General features: G+C 38.8%; 1 protein-coding gene across 3 annotated transcripts in view; it reads right to left on the minus strand.

The window, feature by feature from the left end:
- SUSD1 (sushi domain containing 1) overlaps nt 1-16,798 on the minus strand; it is a 376,643-nt gene that overhangs the window by 61,520 nt on the left and 298,325 nt on the right. For all 3 annotated transcript variants that reach the window (XM_007498165.3, XM_007498164.3, XM_016423857.2), the window contains one exon: nt 16,319-16,358. In XM_007498165.3, coding sequence (XP_007498227.2) covers nt 16,319-16,358 — 40 coding nt within the window. The remainder of the gene's footprint in view (nt 1-16,318; nt 16,359-16,798) is intronic.

A 16,798-nucleotide genomic window follows, 5' to 3' on the forward strand; every position in this document is an offset into this window, starting at 1 on the left:
AGAACACCCTCTACACTAAACCCTCAAAAGACAACTCCCAGGAATGTAACTGCCAAATTCCAAAGCTTTCAAGCAAAAGAAAAAATCCTACAAGAAGCCAAAAAAAGGCAATTTAGATATAAAGTAATGCCAATCAGGGTCACACAAGACCTTTCAAGTGCCACTCTGAATGACCGTAAGGCATGGAACATGATTTTCAGAAAGGCAAGAGAGCTGGGCCTTCAACCAAGAATCAGCTACCCATCAAAACTGAATATATACATCCAAGGGAAAGTATGGGCATTCAACAAAATAGAAGATTTCCAAGTTTTTGCAAAGAAAAGACCAGAGCTCTGTGGAAAGTTCGATATCAAAAAACAAAGAGCATGGAATACCTGAAAAGGTAAATATGAAGGAAAGGGAAAAGGAGAAAAATATTATCTTTTTCTTTTATTCAAACTCTCTTCTATAAGGACTATATGTATATCAATCTATGTATATTAATATGTGGTGAAAATGTAATGTGTAAATAGGGGGAAAAGAAAGACCAAATACAATAATCTTTCTCACACACAAAGATTCACATGGGAAGGGGAGGGGAAGAAAACTCCTATAAGAAGGAGAGAAGAGAGTTTTTACTTAAACCTTACTCTCAGGGAAATCAACTCTGAGAGGGAAGAACATACAGATCCATTGGGATCTTGAATTCTATCTTACCCAAAAAGGGTAGGGAGAAGGGAAAACCAAGAAGAGTAGGGGGGAGGAACATAAAAAAGGGAGGGAAGAAGAGGGGGTGGGGGAGGGAACAAAAAAGGAGGGGCTAGAAAGGGAAATATATCAAGGGAGGGGAAAAGAGGGACTGATTTAAAATAAATCACTGGATTAAAAAGTTAGAGCTGAAGAAGAAAGGTTAGAATTAGGAAAGGATATCAAAATGCCAGGGAGTCCACAAGTGACAATCATAACTTTGAACATGAATGGGATGAACTCACCCATAAAACGTAGACGAATAGCAGAATGGATTAGAATCCAAAACCCTACCATATGTTGTCTTCAAGAAACACATATGAGGCGGGTTGACACCCACAAGGTCAGAATTAAAGGATGGAGTAAGACCTTCTGGGCCTCAACTGACAGAAAGAAGGCAGGAGTGGTAATCATGATATCTGATAAAGCCAAAGCAAAAATAGACCTGATCAAAAGGGACAGGGAAGGTAATTATATTTTGTTAAAAGGGACTTTAGACAATGAGGAAATATCATTAATCAACATGTATGCACAAAATAATATAGCACCCAAATTTCTAATGGAGAAACTAGGAGAATTGAAGGAAGAAATAGACAGTAAAACCATATTAGTGGGAGACTTAAACCAACCATTATCAAATTTAGATAAATAAAATCAAAAAATAAATAAGAAAGAGGTAAAAGCAGTGAATGAAATCTTAGAAAAAATAGAATTAATAGACATATGGAGAAAAATAAATAGGGATAAAAAGGAATACACCTTCTCAGCACCACATGGCACATTCACAAAGATTGACCATACATTAGGTCACAGAAACATAGCACACAAATGCAGAAAAGCAGAAATAATGAATGCAGCCTTCTCAAATCACAAGGCAATAAAAATAACGATCAGTAATGGTACATGGAAAACCAAATCAAAAACTAATTGGAAATTAAACAATATGATACTCCAAAATCGTTTAGTTAGAGAAGAAATCATAGAAACAATTAATAATTTTATCGAGGAAAATGACAATGGTGAGACATCCTTTCAAACCTTTTGAGATGCAGCCAAAGCAGTAATCAGAGGTACATTCATATCCCTGAGTGCATATATTAACAAACTAGGGAGAGCAAAGATCAATCAATTGGAAATGCAAATAAAAAAACTCGAAAGAGATCAAATTAAACCCCCCCAGCAGAAAACCAAACTAGAAATCCTAAAAATTAAGGGAGAAATTAATAAAATCAAAAGTGATAGAACTATTGATTTAATAAATAAGACAAGAAGCTGGTACTTTGAAAAAAAACAAAATAGACAAAGTACTGGTCAATCTAATTAAAAAAAGGAAAGAAGAAAAGCAAATTAACAGCATCAAAGATGAAAAGGGGGACATCACCTCCGATGAAGAGGAAATTAAGGCAATCATTAGAAATTACTTTGCCCAATTATATGGCAATAAATACATCAATTTAGCTGATGTGGATGAATATATACAAAAATACAAACTGCCTAGACTAACAGAAGAGGAAATAGAATTCTTAAATAATCCCATATCAGAAAATGAAATCCAACAGGCCATCAAAGAACTTCCTAAGAAAAAATCCCCAGGGCCTGATGGGTTCACCAGTGAATTCTATCAAACATTCAGAGAACAGTTAATCCCAATACTATACAAGCTATTTGACATAATAAGCAAAGAGGGAGTTCTACCAAACTCCTTTTATGACACAAACATAGTACTGATTCCAAAACCAGGCAGGTCAAAAACAGAGAAAGAAAATTATAGACCAATCTCCCTAATGAATATAGATGCAAAAATCTTAAACAGGATACTAGCAAAAAGATTCCAGCAAGTGATCAGAAGGGTCATCCACCATGATCAAGTAGGATTTATACCAGGGATGCAGGGCTGGTTCAATATTAGAAAAACCATCCACATAATTGACCACATCAACAAGCAAACCAACAAGAACCACATGATTATCTCAATAGACGCAGAAAATGCCTTTGATAAAATACAACACCCATTCCTATTAAAAACACCAGAAAGCATAGGAATAGAAGGGTCGGTCCTAAAAATAATAAACAGTATATATCTAAAACCATCAGCTAATATCATCTGCAATGGGGATAAACTAGACCCAATAAGATCAGGAGTGAAACAAGGATGCCCATTATCACCTCTACTATTTGACATTGTACTAGAAACACTAGCAGTAGCAATTAGAGAAGAAAAAGAAATTGAAGGCATCAAAATAGGCAAGGAGGAGACCAAGTTATCACTCTGCAGATGACATGATGGTCTACGTAAAGAATCCTAGAGATTCAACCAAAAAGCTAATTGAAATAATCAACAACTTTAGCAAAGTTGCAGGATACAAAATAAACCCGCATAAGTCATCAGCATTTCTATACATCTCCAACACAACTTAGCAGCAAAGACTAGAAAGAGAAATCCCATTCAAAATCACCTTAGACAAAATAAAATACCTAGGAATCTATCTCCCGAGGCAAACACAGGAACTATATGAACACAACTACAAAACACTCTCCACACAACTAAAACTAGACTTGAGCAATTGGAAAAACATTAACTGCTCATGGATAGGATGAGCCAATATGATAAAAATGAACATCCTACCCAAACTTATTTATCTATTTAGTGCCATATCCATTGAACTCCCAAAATATTTCTTTACTGATTTAGAAAAAAACATAACAAAGTTCATTTGGAATAACAAAAGATCAAGGATATCCAGGGAAATAATGAAAAAAAAAACACAAATGAGGGGGGCCTTGTAGTCCCAGACCTCAAACTATATTACAAAGCTGCAGTCATCAAAACAATTTGGTACTGGTAAGAGACAGAAAGGAGGATCAGTGGAATAGACTGGGGGCAAGCGACCTCAGCAAGACAGTATATGATAAAACTAAAGATCCCAGCTTTTGGGACAAAAATCCACAATTCGATAAAAACTGCTGGGAAAATTGGAAGACAGTGTGGGAGAGATTAGGAATTGATCAACACCTCACACCCTACACCAAGATAAATTCAAAATGGGTGAATGACTTAAACATAAAGAAGGAAACCATAAGTAAATTGGGTAAACACAGAATAGTATACATGTCAGACCTTTGGGAGGGGAAAGACTTTAAAACCAAGCAAGACATAGAATCACAAAATGTAAATTAAATAATTTTGACTACATCAAATTAAAAAGCTTTTGTACAAACAAAACCAATGTAACTAAAATCAGAAGGGTAGCAACAAATTGGGGGAAAATCTTCATAGAAACCTCTGACAAAGGTTTAATTACTCATATTTATAAAGAGCTAAATCAATTATACAAAAAATCAAGCCATTCTCCAATTGATAATGGGCAAGGGACATGAACAGGCAGTTTTCAGTTAAAGAAATAAAAATTATTAATAAGCACATGAAAAAGTGTTCTAAATCTCTGATAATCAGAGAGGTGCAAATCAAAACACCTCTGAGGTATCACCTCACACCTAGCAGATTGGCTAACATGACAGCAGAGGAAAGTAATGAATGCTGGAGGGGATGTGGCAAAGTAGGGACATTAATTCATTGCTAGTGGAGTTGTGAATTGATCCAACCATTCTGGAGGGCAATTTGGAACTATGCACAAAGGGCGATAAAACAATGTCTACCCTTTGATCCAGCCATAGCACTGCTGGGTTTGTACCCCAAAGAGATAATGGACAAAAAGACTTGTACAAAAATATTCATAGCTGCGCTCTTTGTGGTGGCCAAAAATTGGAAAATAAGGGGATGCCCATCAATTGGGGAATGGCTGAACAAATTGTGGTATATGTTGGTGATGGAATACTATTGTGCAAAAAGGAATAATAAAGTGGAGGAGTTCCATGGAGACTGGAAAGACCTCCAGGAATTGATGCAGAGCGAGAGGAGCAGAACCAGGAGAACATTGTACACAGAGACTAATACACTGTGGTATAATCAAACGTAATCAACTTCTCCATTAGTGGCAGTGTAATGTCCCTGAACAATCTGCAGGGATCTTGGAGAAAAACACTATCCATAAGCAGAGGACAAACTGTGGGAGTAGAAACACCGAGGAAAAGCAACTGACTGACTACAGAGGTTGAGGGGACAGGTCAGAGGAGAGACTCTGAACGAACACTCTAATGCAAATACTAACAACATGGCAATGGGTTCGAATCAAGAACACATGTGATACCCAGTGGAATCACACGTCAGCTATGGGAGGGGAAGGAAAAGAAAATGATCTTTGTCTCTAATGAATAATGCTTGGAAATGATCAAATAAAATATTATTTAAAGAAAAAAATAAGCTGAGGAAGAAAATGGCAAGCCATTCTAATATCATTATCAAGAAAACCTCACGTGGGGTTATGAAATATCAGACATGACAAAAAAATGACTGAAGAAAGCTTCTAGTAGAAGAAGAGATTTCATTAGGACTTGAAATAATCCATAGAAGCCTGGAGGCAGAAATAAGTAGGGAGAGCATTCCAGGCATGGGAGACAGTGAAAGAAAATGTTCAGTTGAAAGACACAGTGTTTTGTTCCAGGAACAGCAAAGAGACTATGTCAACAGATCAAAAGATATGTGGCAGGGTACATACTAGAGTGGTTCAAAGAAGTATTCTTCTCCTATTCAAAAGCAAGGTGGACCCATAGAGTTTTGGCTCTACCTTAGGGAAGTAACACATCATTATGGGGCAGTCAGGATTCATTTTCTTCAGTATTTTTCAATTAAGTCCTCAACTGCAAGTCAACCACTGGTATAAGTGGATATGAATCTCCTGCAGGCCATGGGTCACCTTGGATCCAAGTCCTCTTATTACAGCTACCACCAACCCCCCCCCCAGTCACCCCAGAAATCATTTATTGAGGCTTGCTTGGAAAATGTCATCTCATATGGTTACTGGGAGTTAGAAAACATCCTTCTAATTCTGGCTGTGCCATTAAATAATCTGTGTGACTAAGAGTAAATTGCTTAATCCCTTTGCTCAGTTTTTGTATTTGTTGATATTTTAAAAAACTAACATTTGTACATCAAACTCAGGATTTTGTGAGGTTTAACTGAGGTAATGTATGTCAAGTGTTTTGGAACCCTTAATGCCTATGTAATTAGAAGCTACTCATTAAAAAAAGTTAATCAATAGATACCCAATTTCCTAAATGTAAGGAAATGAAAGTTCATTTATCTGGAACATAGGTCTAATTATGAGGGGAAAAATAGGTGCTGAGTTGTCCACCTTGGCAGTTTACTTGTCTGGGGTGGGGCATAGGTTTACTAAATGTTACAAGACAAACAGTTATTTAAGATCCACTCAGACTTCTTCAACAACAGTTACATATTGTCATACAACAATTGAGTACATGGGGAAGCTGATATGATTTGGGGATGTGAATATGAATAAATGAATGATTTATAAGAGAAATGGGAACCCTAGAATTTTTCTGTGATTATAGGACAAATACAAGTTATCTGATCATCAAGAGAACATGAAAATTTGGTTATCAAGCTTAAGGTAAGGCGGGATCATTCACAGAGAGGAACCAGAACCTAAACCCAGAAAGATGAGAGAGATGAAATGGCAGAATTCAGAACCATGTTCTAGAGAAGCCATGATGTTTCTGAGAATAGGTTCAGCTGAGCAGAGGAACAGGTTGGAAGCAAAAAGTTGAGAAGTTACCCAATAGATCATCCGGTCTCAATGCTCATGCTCAATGAGATGTTAGGGAAGCACAACATGAACCAGTTCAACTTGGCAGTGAAAGCATCTGCTCAGCAGAGAGGCTATAGTCATCAAGGACACATCCTGTGAGCAAACTGAGAAGAAAGGGGTCAGCAATGCTTGCAGTCCTCAGTTGTGAGTCTGCCTCCCCCACCCACCTACTGCCCAATCACACATGAGCTTTCCTCATTTGGGGGCTTTTCTGCCAGGCTTATATAAATATGTACCCACTTTTCCCCACAGGCGGTGCATTGGTAAGACAGTGTGACCCAGATTTATATACAGACTGTAATATATTTATTATTCATGTATTTGTCATGTGAATATCTGTGATGTTATTATTATTGCTTTTACCTTATTGTTAAGTAAATGATTATGTCCAGAGTCTAAATATGTCATTGTAAGTGGCAGGTTTGGGGTAAATGGAAGATGCTGGAATGATCTAGGATTCTGGGTGGGGTGCTGAGCCAGTTAAAAATACAAGACAGCTTCTAGCTCAGTCTCTTCATTCAACTTTCCTGTGTGGCAAGTAGTACTCTGTCATTAGACTTCCCATAAAATGATGGGATGATGAATAGTATTCTTCCCTTCCCTCTCCTCAACCCTGAAGCTTTTCTCTAGCACATGGACTCAACTAGGCAAGTTTGGTCTCCTGGCTGTCTTTCCCTCTTTGTGGATCCTTTCCTGAAGAGGGCTACCAAACATCATTCTCAAGGTACATATCTAAGGTATTCACGGTAGTTCAAGAAAGTCAGTATAACCCAGATCCAATTGCTTTCCAGTTGTGGGAGGGAGAAAAGGAAGGAAGGGAGACAAATTGGATCACGTAACTTTGGAAAACTTATGCAGAAATTTATTACATGTAATTATTTTTTAAATTAATTAGTTAATTAAAAAAAGAAGAAGTTGGGAAGCGTTGGATCAGCAAGGAAAACCTTCTTTTATCAAGGGAAGCTTCTCCATTGGAGATGACAACCACTGACATGAGAAGAAACCTAAACCCCTAACCTGGCTAGTCAGAAGACATGAACTTTGAGGAAGATAGTGCAAAGCCAAGGTGAAATTTAAATGTCTACAAGCAAGCCTCCACACTGCTTTATGTCTGATGCAATTGAAGTATCAGCTTCCGAGCACATCCTAGCAAGAGTTTGAAGCTACTAAATCCTGTTTAATATTAAAGTTTATATTCAGTTCAAGTTACTAAATCCTTGTTCTTGTTAATGGACACTATGTCTTTTGTCTGTTAGTACTGTTTTTATTTATAGGAAATACCTGTTTTGTTCCTGCTCCTTATTATACAGTAGGATATCATTTTATGAGAACTCAACAAATTCTGACAACAGGCAATTGGCAACTGAAAAAAATAGTTTACATTCCCCACCATTTCCCCAAGTGGCACAAAATCTGGCAGCAGTTTGTCCAATCAGACTCATTCTCACTCTGAGAGGTGTGAGTATGAGCCATTATATTGTGTTCCAAACATTAGCTGTCCCATTGGTCTTTGTCCAGAATTCTCCCTTATTACAAGTCTTGTCTGAGATGGTCTATTGCTTTTCTTTTGTTTCATGAACACTGCTTAGTTATTAGTAAAGGCCCTGAAGTACAAGAATGGTGATGCTAATGCTTTGATAAGCCCAAGAAAAGTTGTAAAATGCCTAGGCATGTTCCTATAAGAAATACTTATTAAATAATGAGATTCACTAGTACTTTTCTATTCCTTTGTTTTTGGGGAAATTCTAGGCATGAGCCATAGCCTAAAATATAAATCATTTGCCTTGCAGGATATGGAGCAGAGCTTTAATGAACTGAAGAATGTGAAAAAAGGAAGCATAGCAGTTCACTCATTAGAAATCTGGCTCCAGGTATTGAACTGATCTCAAAAGCATGTGTAGATCCACAGATGAGTTCCTACGTCTAACATTGAAGAAACAGTGCTGCGCACATAGGTCATCAACACTGCAAGAATGGGCAAGTTGCTAATGATAGGACAAGTAGATTTTTTTCAGAGAGAAATTAAATGAGGGTGGCTAAGTGGATAAAGAGCCTGTCCTAGAGATGACAGGTCCTGGGTTCAAATTTGACCTCAGACACTTCCTAATGGTGTGACACTGGCCAAGTCACTTAATCCCTGTTGTCTAGTCTTTACTTCATTTCTGCCACAGAAGGTAAGGCATATGGAAAGCAAGAAAGAGAAAGAGATGCAGTATGTAAGGAAGAAAGGAAAGAAAGAGAAGAGGGAAAGGAAACTAGAAAAATGAAATTAAACAAAGTCATTAACCATCCCCTTCCCTTGCAGACCAATTGTTTAAAGCTCTGATTATGACTCATGTCTAGGATTTCCTGGGGTTGGGGGGAGAGGGTTGTAGAAAGATATTCAAAGAATGTTTTTTCTCTAAGCCTCAGTTTCCTCACTTGTAAAATAGATGATATTAAGAATGGGAATGCCTTTCTCACATGGTTGTTATGAACATTTTTTTAAAAACCCTATATATACATATTATTCATAAAGCATTTTAAAAATAATCAAATATCAGCACACTATCTCTACCTAGTCTTCTAGGTGATGCAACAGATGGAAAAATGGACCTAGAGTCAGAAAGACCTAAGTCATTATTGTTGGTCCTTCCTTTGGAAGAGTTCCAATAACATTACCAATTGTCTTGATTTGCATATAAATTAGACTTAAGTGAGGCAGCCCAGTGAGAAGTCATTAGCCTCTTCCAGAGTCCTTGAAGTCCAGTGGCAAGACAAAAGTCAGGATGACTCCCATTGGCCAGCACACAGTGGATAACCTTGCATCTTTGATGACTGACCAAGCTCTATGTGCTCCACAGTGCCTGCTTCGGCCACTTTCCTGGCTGTTGGAACAAGTTGTTCATCTGGCCATTGCACAAAGGAGGTCTTCACATGATTGGGGAATACATCTCCCTAACTCACTCATGGGCTTGTGGCCTGTCACTTACCCTTAACCTACTTCAGCCCACCTGCCAAGACAGTTTGATCAGGATATGGCCACTGTGTATGCTACAGCTTCTTGGAGCCACAGGTGAGAGTCGGGTGACAAATGGATGACAAAGATGGAAGAGCACCCCTGAAAAGGGCTGGGCAATCCCTCAGACCTGAGGTTCTAGTCCTCCCTGAACACTCCATAAGCTCCAGTAAGAATACACCAAAATAATACATAATAGTCATAAATGATCATTATAATTATAAATAATAAGAAAATCTAAGTAAGAATCACAAAACCTAAGCAAGTTTCAAGGCAATGAAGGAAAACGATATCATTTTAGAAGCATATAATAATCATATTCTTTTAGATCTATATCTACAACTCTCCCCACAACGATCGGGAAGGTAGTTTGGGTTAACTTCAAGGTATTCAAAGGAATGAACTACCTGTGACTCAGAGGACCATAATCTAGAACTCCAAGAAACCTCAAAAATCCAACCCCCTATTTTACAGATGGGGATAAGGAAACTGAGGCATAGTTACACTGACTCACTGTGTGATTTATTAGTTGTTTGACCCTGAACTGCAGGCTTCAGTTTACTCATGTCTAAAATGAGGATAATGATGCTAGTCCTACCTATTTCATGAGGTTTTTGTGGGGAAAATTTTGGTAATCTGCAAAGCATACTATATGTGCAGGCTAGTATTATTATAATCCTTGATACATTATCATCAGAATCTTTATTTTATTAAAACTCAAGGCAATTAAAGAATTCGTTGAGTGACATACAGTGACAAAGTATGCCTTGACTCCACATCTTGTGACTCTACACCTTGTAGCAATATCCTTCCTTTCCCCATACTCGCTCGTTTTCCAGCAGTATATTTTCCAGCATTAAGCAAAGATGAAAATTGGGACAGAAGCTGACAAAGGGGATCAGCCTGCCTGAATTTCTCCAAGCTTCTCTGAAAAAATGCTGTCCCAAAGTGAATGTCATCAAGACATTACTCATAAAACACTGGACAGCATCATAGATTTCAGGCTAGAAGGGATTTTAGAGGTCATTCACCTAATCTAACGTCCTCATTTTACAGCTGAGGAAACTGAGGACCCACGAAGATAATTAACCTTATAGTTTTGTAGGAATACAGAATATAGAAGTACAAATAACTGGTAAAGTCAGGACTGGAACCCAGGTTTTATGACTCAAAATCTGGTTCTCTTTCTCCTTAAATAAGCTGCCTTACTAACAAGAGATCAAGGAAAGGGAGGTAGGTGATTATAGAACTTTAGGGAAGCACACAACACACATCACTTCTTTCTACTGAACAAGAATATGCCAGAAGTCAGTTTTGGTGTGTTGTATTTAAAAAAGCAGTGGAAGGGAAGCTAGGAAGGGATAGAGAACCAGGCCTGGAGTAGGGAGAATCTGGGTTGAAATCTGGCCTCAGACAGTTCCTAGCTGAGTGACCCTGGGCAAGTCACTTAGCCCTCATTATCCCTCACTGCTCTTCTGCCTTAGAATCATTGTTTAGTATCAATTAAACAATTGAACCAGTTATGATTATTTTACTATCTGCAACCATGCCAAAGCAATTAGGTGGGAAAAATCATTTCCAAGCCAGTTTTCTGTGAGTAAAAATTGAGAAAAAAACAAAGAGGAATAAAGCCTTAGGGGAGGTAATAGCAGCCAACTAGGGCTCAGTCTGCAACACATCCTAGAAGACAAACTGGCTTGTCCTTTCTTTAATTACTATGTGGCAACTCTTTATATTATATTAATAAAATATACCCACTAAAAAAAAGAGGGGGAAAGCTGGATTAAAGTCAGTGTGGTTTTAATAACAATGCAACTGCAACCAAGCTGGAACCAATCATTAATAAATTAGAATGTAACCCTAGACAATTAAGCAAATAGCCTGCAGAACTATCTGTGAAATAGGGAAGGAAAGCATTTACATATTCCAGGACTTTGGGGGAATGAGGGAAGAATGGATGGTTAAGAATGGTAATATTTAATTTCTTGTTTCTGTAGTTTTTATTTATCCTATCAGTCTTGACCAAAATGTTTATTATTGAATTTTTTCAACATGTGATTGTTTTGTTACCATTATAGTGCTGGAATTTAGTTGGGGAATAAAACATTTACTTCTAATAAGAATCAATATTTAGTATCAACTCTAAAATAGAAGGTAAGAGTCTTTTAAAAAGCAGTAAATGGGGGGGGGCATCTGGGTGACTCAGTGGGTTGAGAGCCAGGCCTAAAAATGGGAGGTTCTGGGTTCAAATCTGAAAACAAACACTTCCCAGTTGTGTGACCATGGGCAAGTCATTTAACCCCCATTGCCCAGCCCTTACTACTCTTCTGTCTTGGAACCAACTCAAAGTATTGATTCTAAGATGGAAGGTAAGGGTTTAAAAAAAAACAGTGGATAGTGTGAAATGTGAATCAGACTTTCTTTGTCTAGCATCAGCAACTTTTAATTTAATCAACCAAAAACTGAAAACACCCCTACTTAGCACTTTGTTAGCCATCAAGTAAGAGAATTCACAAGTCACTTGGAGAGCTCCACCCTTGTAACCCAATCAATCAGAAACTTGTGAATATTATGATTACAGTTGACACCTCCAGAAGCCTATGATAAGAGTTGATACCTTCAGAGGATGAGAAGTGGATCCCACAGACACTGCCCCCGTGGGCATTACTAGGTAATTTGGAAACTGTGATTGGCCTCTGTGAAGAGGGTAAGGGACAAAAAGGACTATAAAAGTCCTGATCTTCTTAGGCTAGAGGTCATGGTCATCTTTGGTGGTCTTCAACTGGTGACCTTCCCCTTGGAGGTAACTTGGGACTTGTTAACTTTTGGGTGAGTGAGTAGCTGGCCTTCCTTTCCTGATGTCTGGAGAAAGATTGGTTTCAGAGAGGCCTTCCCTTCTTGGAGGAGGTCACGTGGATGGAACTCCAGGTCCTCTGGTGGAGGGTTAATAAGCCTTGCTGGGCTAAGTGGAGCACCAGAGCAATATTTAGTGTGATAGGGTAGACATCTTTTCTACCCTCTTTTTGTATTTCTCAACTTTTACTCTTTCTACCCTTTTTATAAATAAGAGCTATTAAAAGTCATTTTGACTTGAGCTATAATATTTTAAGTTGGCGACCACAGTATTATTTTTTAATTTTCACTAGTCAAACCCTTAATTTAATTCCTTACAATAGGTAGCTAGGTAGTATAGTGGTTAGATAGCCAGATTTGGAATCAGGAAGTCTTAGCTTCAAATCTGGACTCAGATACTTCCTAGTTGTGTGACTGAGCAAATCACGTAACCCCAATTACCTAGCCCTTACTGTGATTCTGTCTCAGAAGGTAAGGGACTAAAAAAAAAAAAATCAGGGGGATTATTTTTATTTTATTTCAACCAACTGATTTTATTACTTAATTCAGAAACTTTCACAAGATGGTTAAAAAACCAAAATAAACCGTAAAACAAACAAAAAACTTTACAACCCCTTTCAGTGTAGTTTACTCACTCAGCTCCAAATCCCTTGGGTGCAAAGCCCATTGACCATGCATCTAAATATAGGCTATGAAATTCTTTAAACTATTTGTAGCAGCTGTATGCAAGTGCAGCCAAATACAAAGCCTTCAGACAAACTGTACACAAACTGTACAATGCAGGATTTGAATTTAAAATAGGAAACCAAATCTACACAACTGTCAAAATCAAGCATAGATACCAGCACTGAAACTTAGAACCTGTGTGAAAGGGAATCTTTGTTTTCCTTTCAAATGCTTTATTCTGCTACAGAACAGTCAAAATGAAGACGGAAAGCTTTGTGGTTAGTTTAAATTATACACTCTGTAGATACTATAACCAACAGTTCGTTTGGATTGGAATCCATCTGGATCTCTGAAAACAAATCAGCAAAACTGGAAAGTATTTCCTCTTGTGCAAGTTTTCTTTCTTTCTTTTTAAAGCAATGCTTACTTACTGCTGGGCACACTGTACACCAGGTCCACGATGGCTTCTTTCCTCAGGGCTGCCATTAGAAGCCTCCCTCCTCTGACCACTTGCAGGGAAACTCCTGAAGACCCACCTCTTCTGTGTCACTGATCACACTAGAAACTTTAGGTCTAACTGGAAGGTCTTCAAGTTCAGAAAGTTTCTATGGGTTAATCCAGTTGTTTTCAGGAAACTGTACATCAAACTTTATGTAAAGATCCCCTTTTTCAAAGGTCTTAGGATATGGTGGCATTCCTTCTCCTGGAACTACAGGGACACCACCTGGTTCAATTACTTTGCCAGGTGGATATTTCACCCCAATTTGAGGGCCATCAAGTTACTTAAATGTGAATTGAAATCCACACAGTGCTTCAACAAGTCCACTCTTGTGTGTCATATGTAAATCCTTCTCATCTCTCTGGAACATCTCCAGCTCCTTCTCTTGCAACAAAAGAACGACATCGCCTGGTTCCACTCCTGGGGCCCCATCTGCTTCTCCAGTGAATGTAATCCTTCTGTCCATGTTTCATGCCTTTATCTACATGGCCTTCAAGAATCTAAACTTCTTTTATCACCTTCTTGCCTTCACATTTTTTATAACGGTCTTTCTCATTCATTATTTCTTCTCCATTACAATCAGCACACAGACTGCATCTGCCGTACCATCCCAGGAGCCCGCCATCTTGTCAACTCAACACCTTGACCCTGACATGCACTGTGTTTCTGAACAGCCCCTGTCTTGCCACCTTGGCCAATGTAAGCACTGCAAAGAACCTTTCTGCTAAGTAGCAGTTTGGTTTCCTTGCCATTATAAAGATCTTCCAAAGACACCTTGAGGGGATACATCATGCATCTACCATTTTGACTTCTATTTTGATTAACCATAAAACTGAACAGCCCGTCACCAAAAATGTGAGGAAAAATATCATCCATGCCACTGTCTCCACCACAACCACCATATTAACTCCCGTTTCTCAGGGGCTGATAAAACTTCAGTTGCAAAACTTACTTCTTTCAATTGGTCACCAGCATTTGGATTCTTTTGGTATTCCTTGGCCAAGTTTCTATATGCCTTCTTGTGTTCCTTCTTGCTGGCGTCCAGGAGGGGGGACTCTGAGGATGCCCTAAAGCTTTGTATCCATTGCTACACAGAGGACAGGAGTCTGCAGAAAGCCTGGGGAACCTCAGTGAACTGGGGCTCTCCAGGGGAGACAGTGGCAGTAGCTGAGGAGAAGAAGATGTAAGAAGAGGAAGAGGAGGAGGAGGAGGAAGACTCTGACCCCACGTATAGCGTCGCAACAGGGAAATTATTTTCCAAAGAAACTAATCTTTTTTTTTTTTCAGATCTTCTTTCATATAGTTTATAAAGCTCAGAAGCTTATCTACCCAGAGCAATTTTTTTTCACATTTAATTTTTCCCCTAGGTTATAGATATATTATCACACAAAATATATTTCCATATTATTCATTTTTAAAAGTGAATTATCCGAAGAGATTAATCTTTTTTATAAACTCTTACCTACTGCCTTAGAATCAGCACTATGTATTGGTCCCAAGGCAGAAGAGTAGTGAGATCTAGGCAATGGGGTTGTGACCTCCCCAGGGTCACACAGCTAGAGGTCACATTTGAAACCAGGACCTCCCATCTCTAGGCTTGCCTCGCTATCCACTGAGCTGTACAGCTGCCCCCTAAGATATTAATCTTTTAACCAATTTCCTTTTCTTCCACCAATAGTCCCCAGATGATTAAATATATGATGTATAGAACTTGGAAATTCCAAAGCCACCTAGAATTTTTACAGTAGGCTAGTTTGCCATAAACAAACAAACAAACAAATAAGTAAGCAAAGAAATAAAGAAAGAAACAAAGAAATAAATAAATAGAATAGATAAATAAATAAAGGTATGCCTAGCCACCCAGGGCCTTCTGATTTTAAGCCCATTATTCTATCCATTATGCTACCTAACTGCCTTAACTAGTTCTTCTTTCCAGTGACTGATGGGGGCTTCTCAATTTGGTAGCCTTGGTAGAGGATCTTAACTAGCCTCAGAAGGGATTTTGGGAAAGTGTACACTTACACCTATGCATAAACTGCAACATAGCGCTCCTCTCTTCCAGAACTCAGCAATTCCATCCAACACACATTCTTGGGCTCAGTTGTCAGGGATTGGGAAACAAAAACCCCCAAAGAAGAACTAGTCTCTGCCCTCAGTGAATTACACAAAGGGTTTACAACTAAATAAATATGAAGCCTATCCCAAGTAACACATGGTCATTTTAAGAAGGAGAGAATGCCAGGAAGGAAGGAGGGGAGCAGACCAGGAAAGGTTTCATGACAGAAGGGGCCTGGGAGCTGGGCTTCGGAGGAAACTTGGGAATCTGAGGCCAAGGTCAGGCACAGGGGGGGGGGGGGAGAGGGTGCAGGGCAGGGGGGGGGTATGCCAGGAATGGAGGGAAGAAGAGAACTATTTTCGTAAAACCCAGAACATTCTCTGATCCAGCCAAAACTGGTTTGAAACAGGCAGAGCAGTCACTTCTAGGAAAATCTCCCATCCCAGAGGCATGAATGCTCAGAACTGCTTTTATAAGCTGAGAGATGCTATTTCACATCCAGATAAAGAAGCCCAAGTTAAATGAAGAAACTCCCTAAAATAATCCTCCACCAATTTCATGCCCAAAAGCCAAAGTCTTTTCAAGTAAATCCTTTGGGTGTGACTAAATCTCCCAGATGAATCAGATGCTCTTCCTCTTCCACCCTTACTGTAAGTGCCTCTATGGAAAAGCATAACTTGCAGCAATTAGGGGGGGCTCGTTGCTACAGATGGGTGGAAGTGGGAGGAGGGATGGGTGGCAAGGTAAGAAAAGGAAGATGTGGGAGGGCAAAAAGAGGAAGCAAATAGCCTTACCTTTCACTTCAGCCCAAATCACACAGGACTGTCTTCTCACCTACAAAGGAAAATACATCAACACCATCATGATCACATTGTTCCTGTCATCCTGCAATTGGCAGCCAAGCCAATTTAACAGAGGCTATACAATCCCTCAATGTATGTATGAGTTCAAATGCATCTTGGACAATTAGCATCTTAGCATCGGATGGCTCAGTACCTATGTGACCTTGGACAAATCACTCAACATCTTTAAAGTTTCATCATTTATGGCATGGGTTTGGTATGACCAGAGGCAACCCCATTTGCCTAGCCATTATCTTTCTGTTGTACAATTGATACTGTCAGAAGGAAAAGGTTTAAACAAGAAGAGAAATAAACTTGCCCAAAGTAAAAATGTGTATCATGCATACTTTTTTCCCTCCAGAGACCTGGTTGTTAAATATCTACCTACAGGATTCTACTGCCTTGAAGTGTCCCAATCTTCTGCTCTGACTC

Source organism: Monodelphis domestica, chromosome 7 (genome assembly GCF_027887165.1).
Source record: "Monodelphis domestica isolate mMonDom1 chromosome 7, mMonDom1.pri, whole genome shotgun sequence".
Taxonomy (NCBI): Eukaryota; Metazoa; Chordata; class Mammalia; order Didelphimorphia; family Didelphidae; genus Monodelphis; species Monodelphis domestica.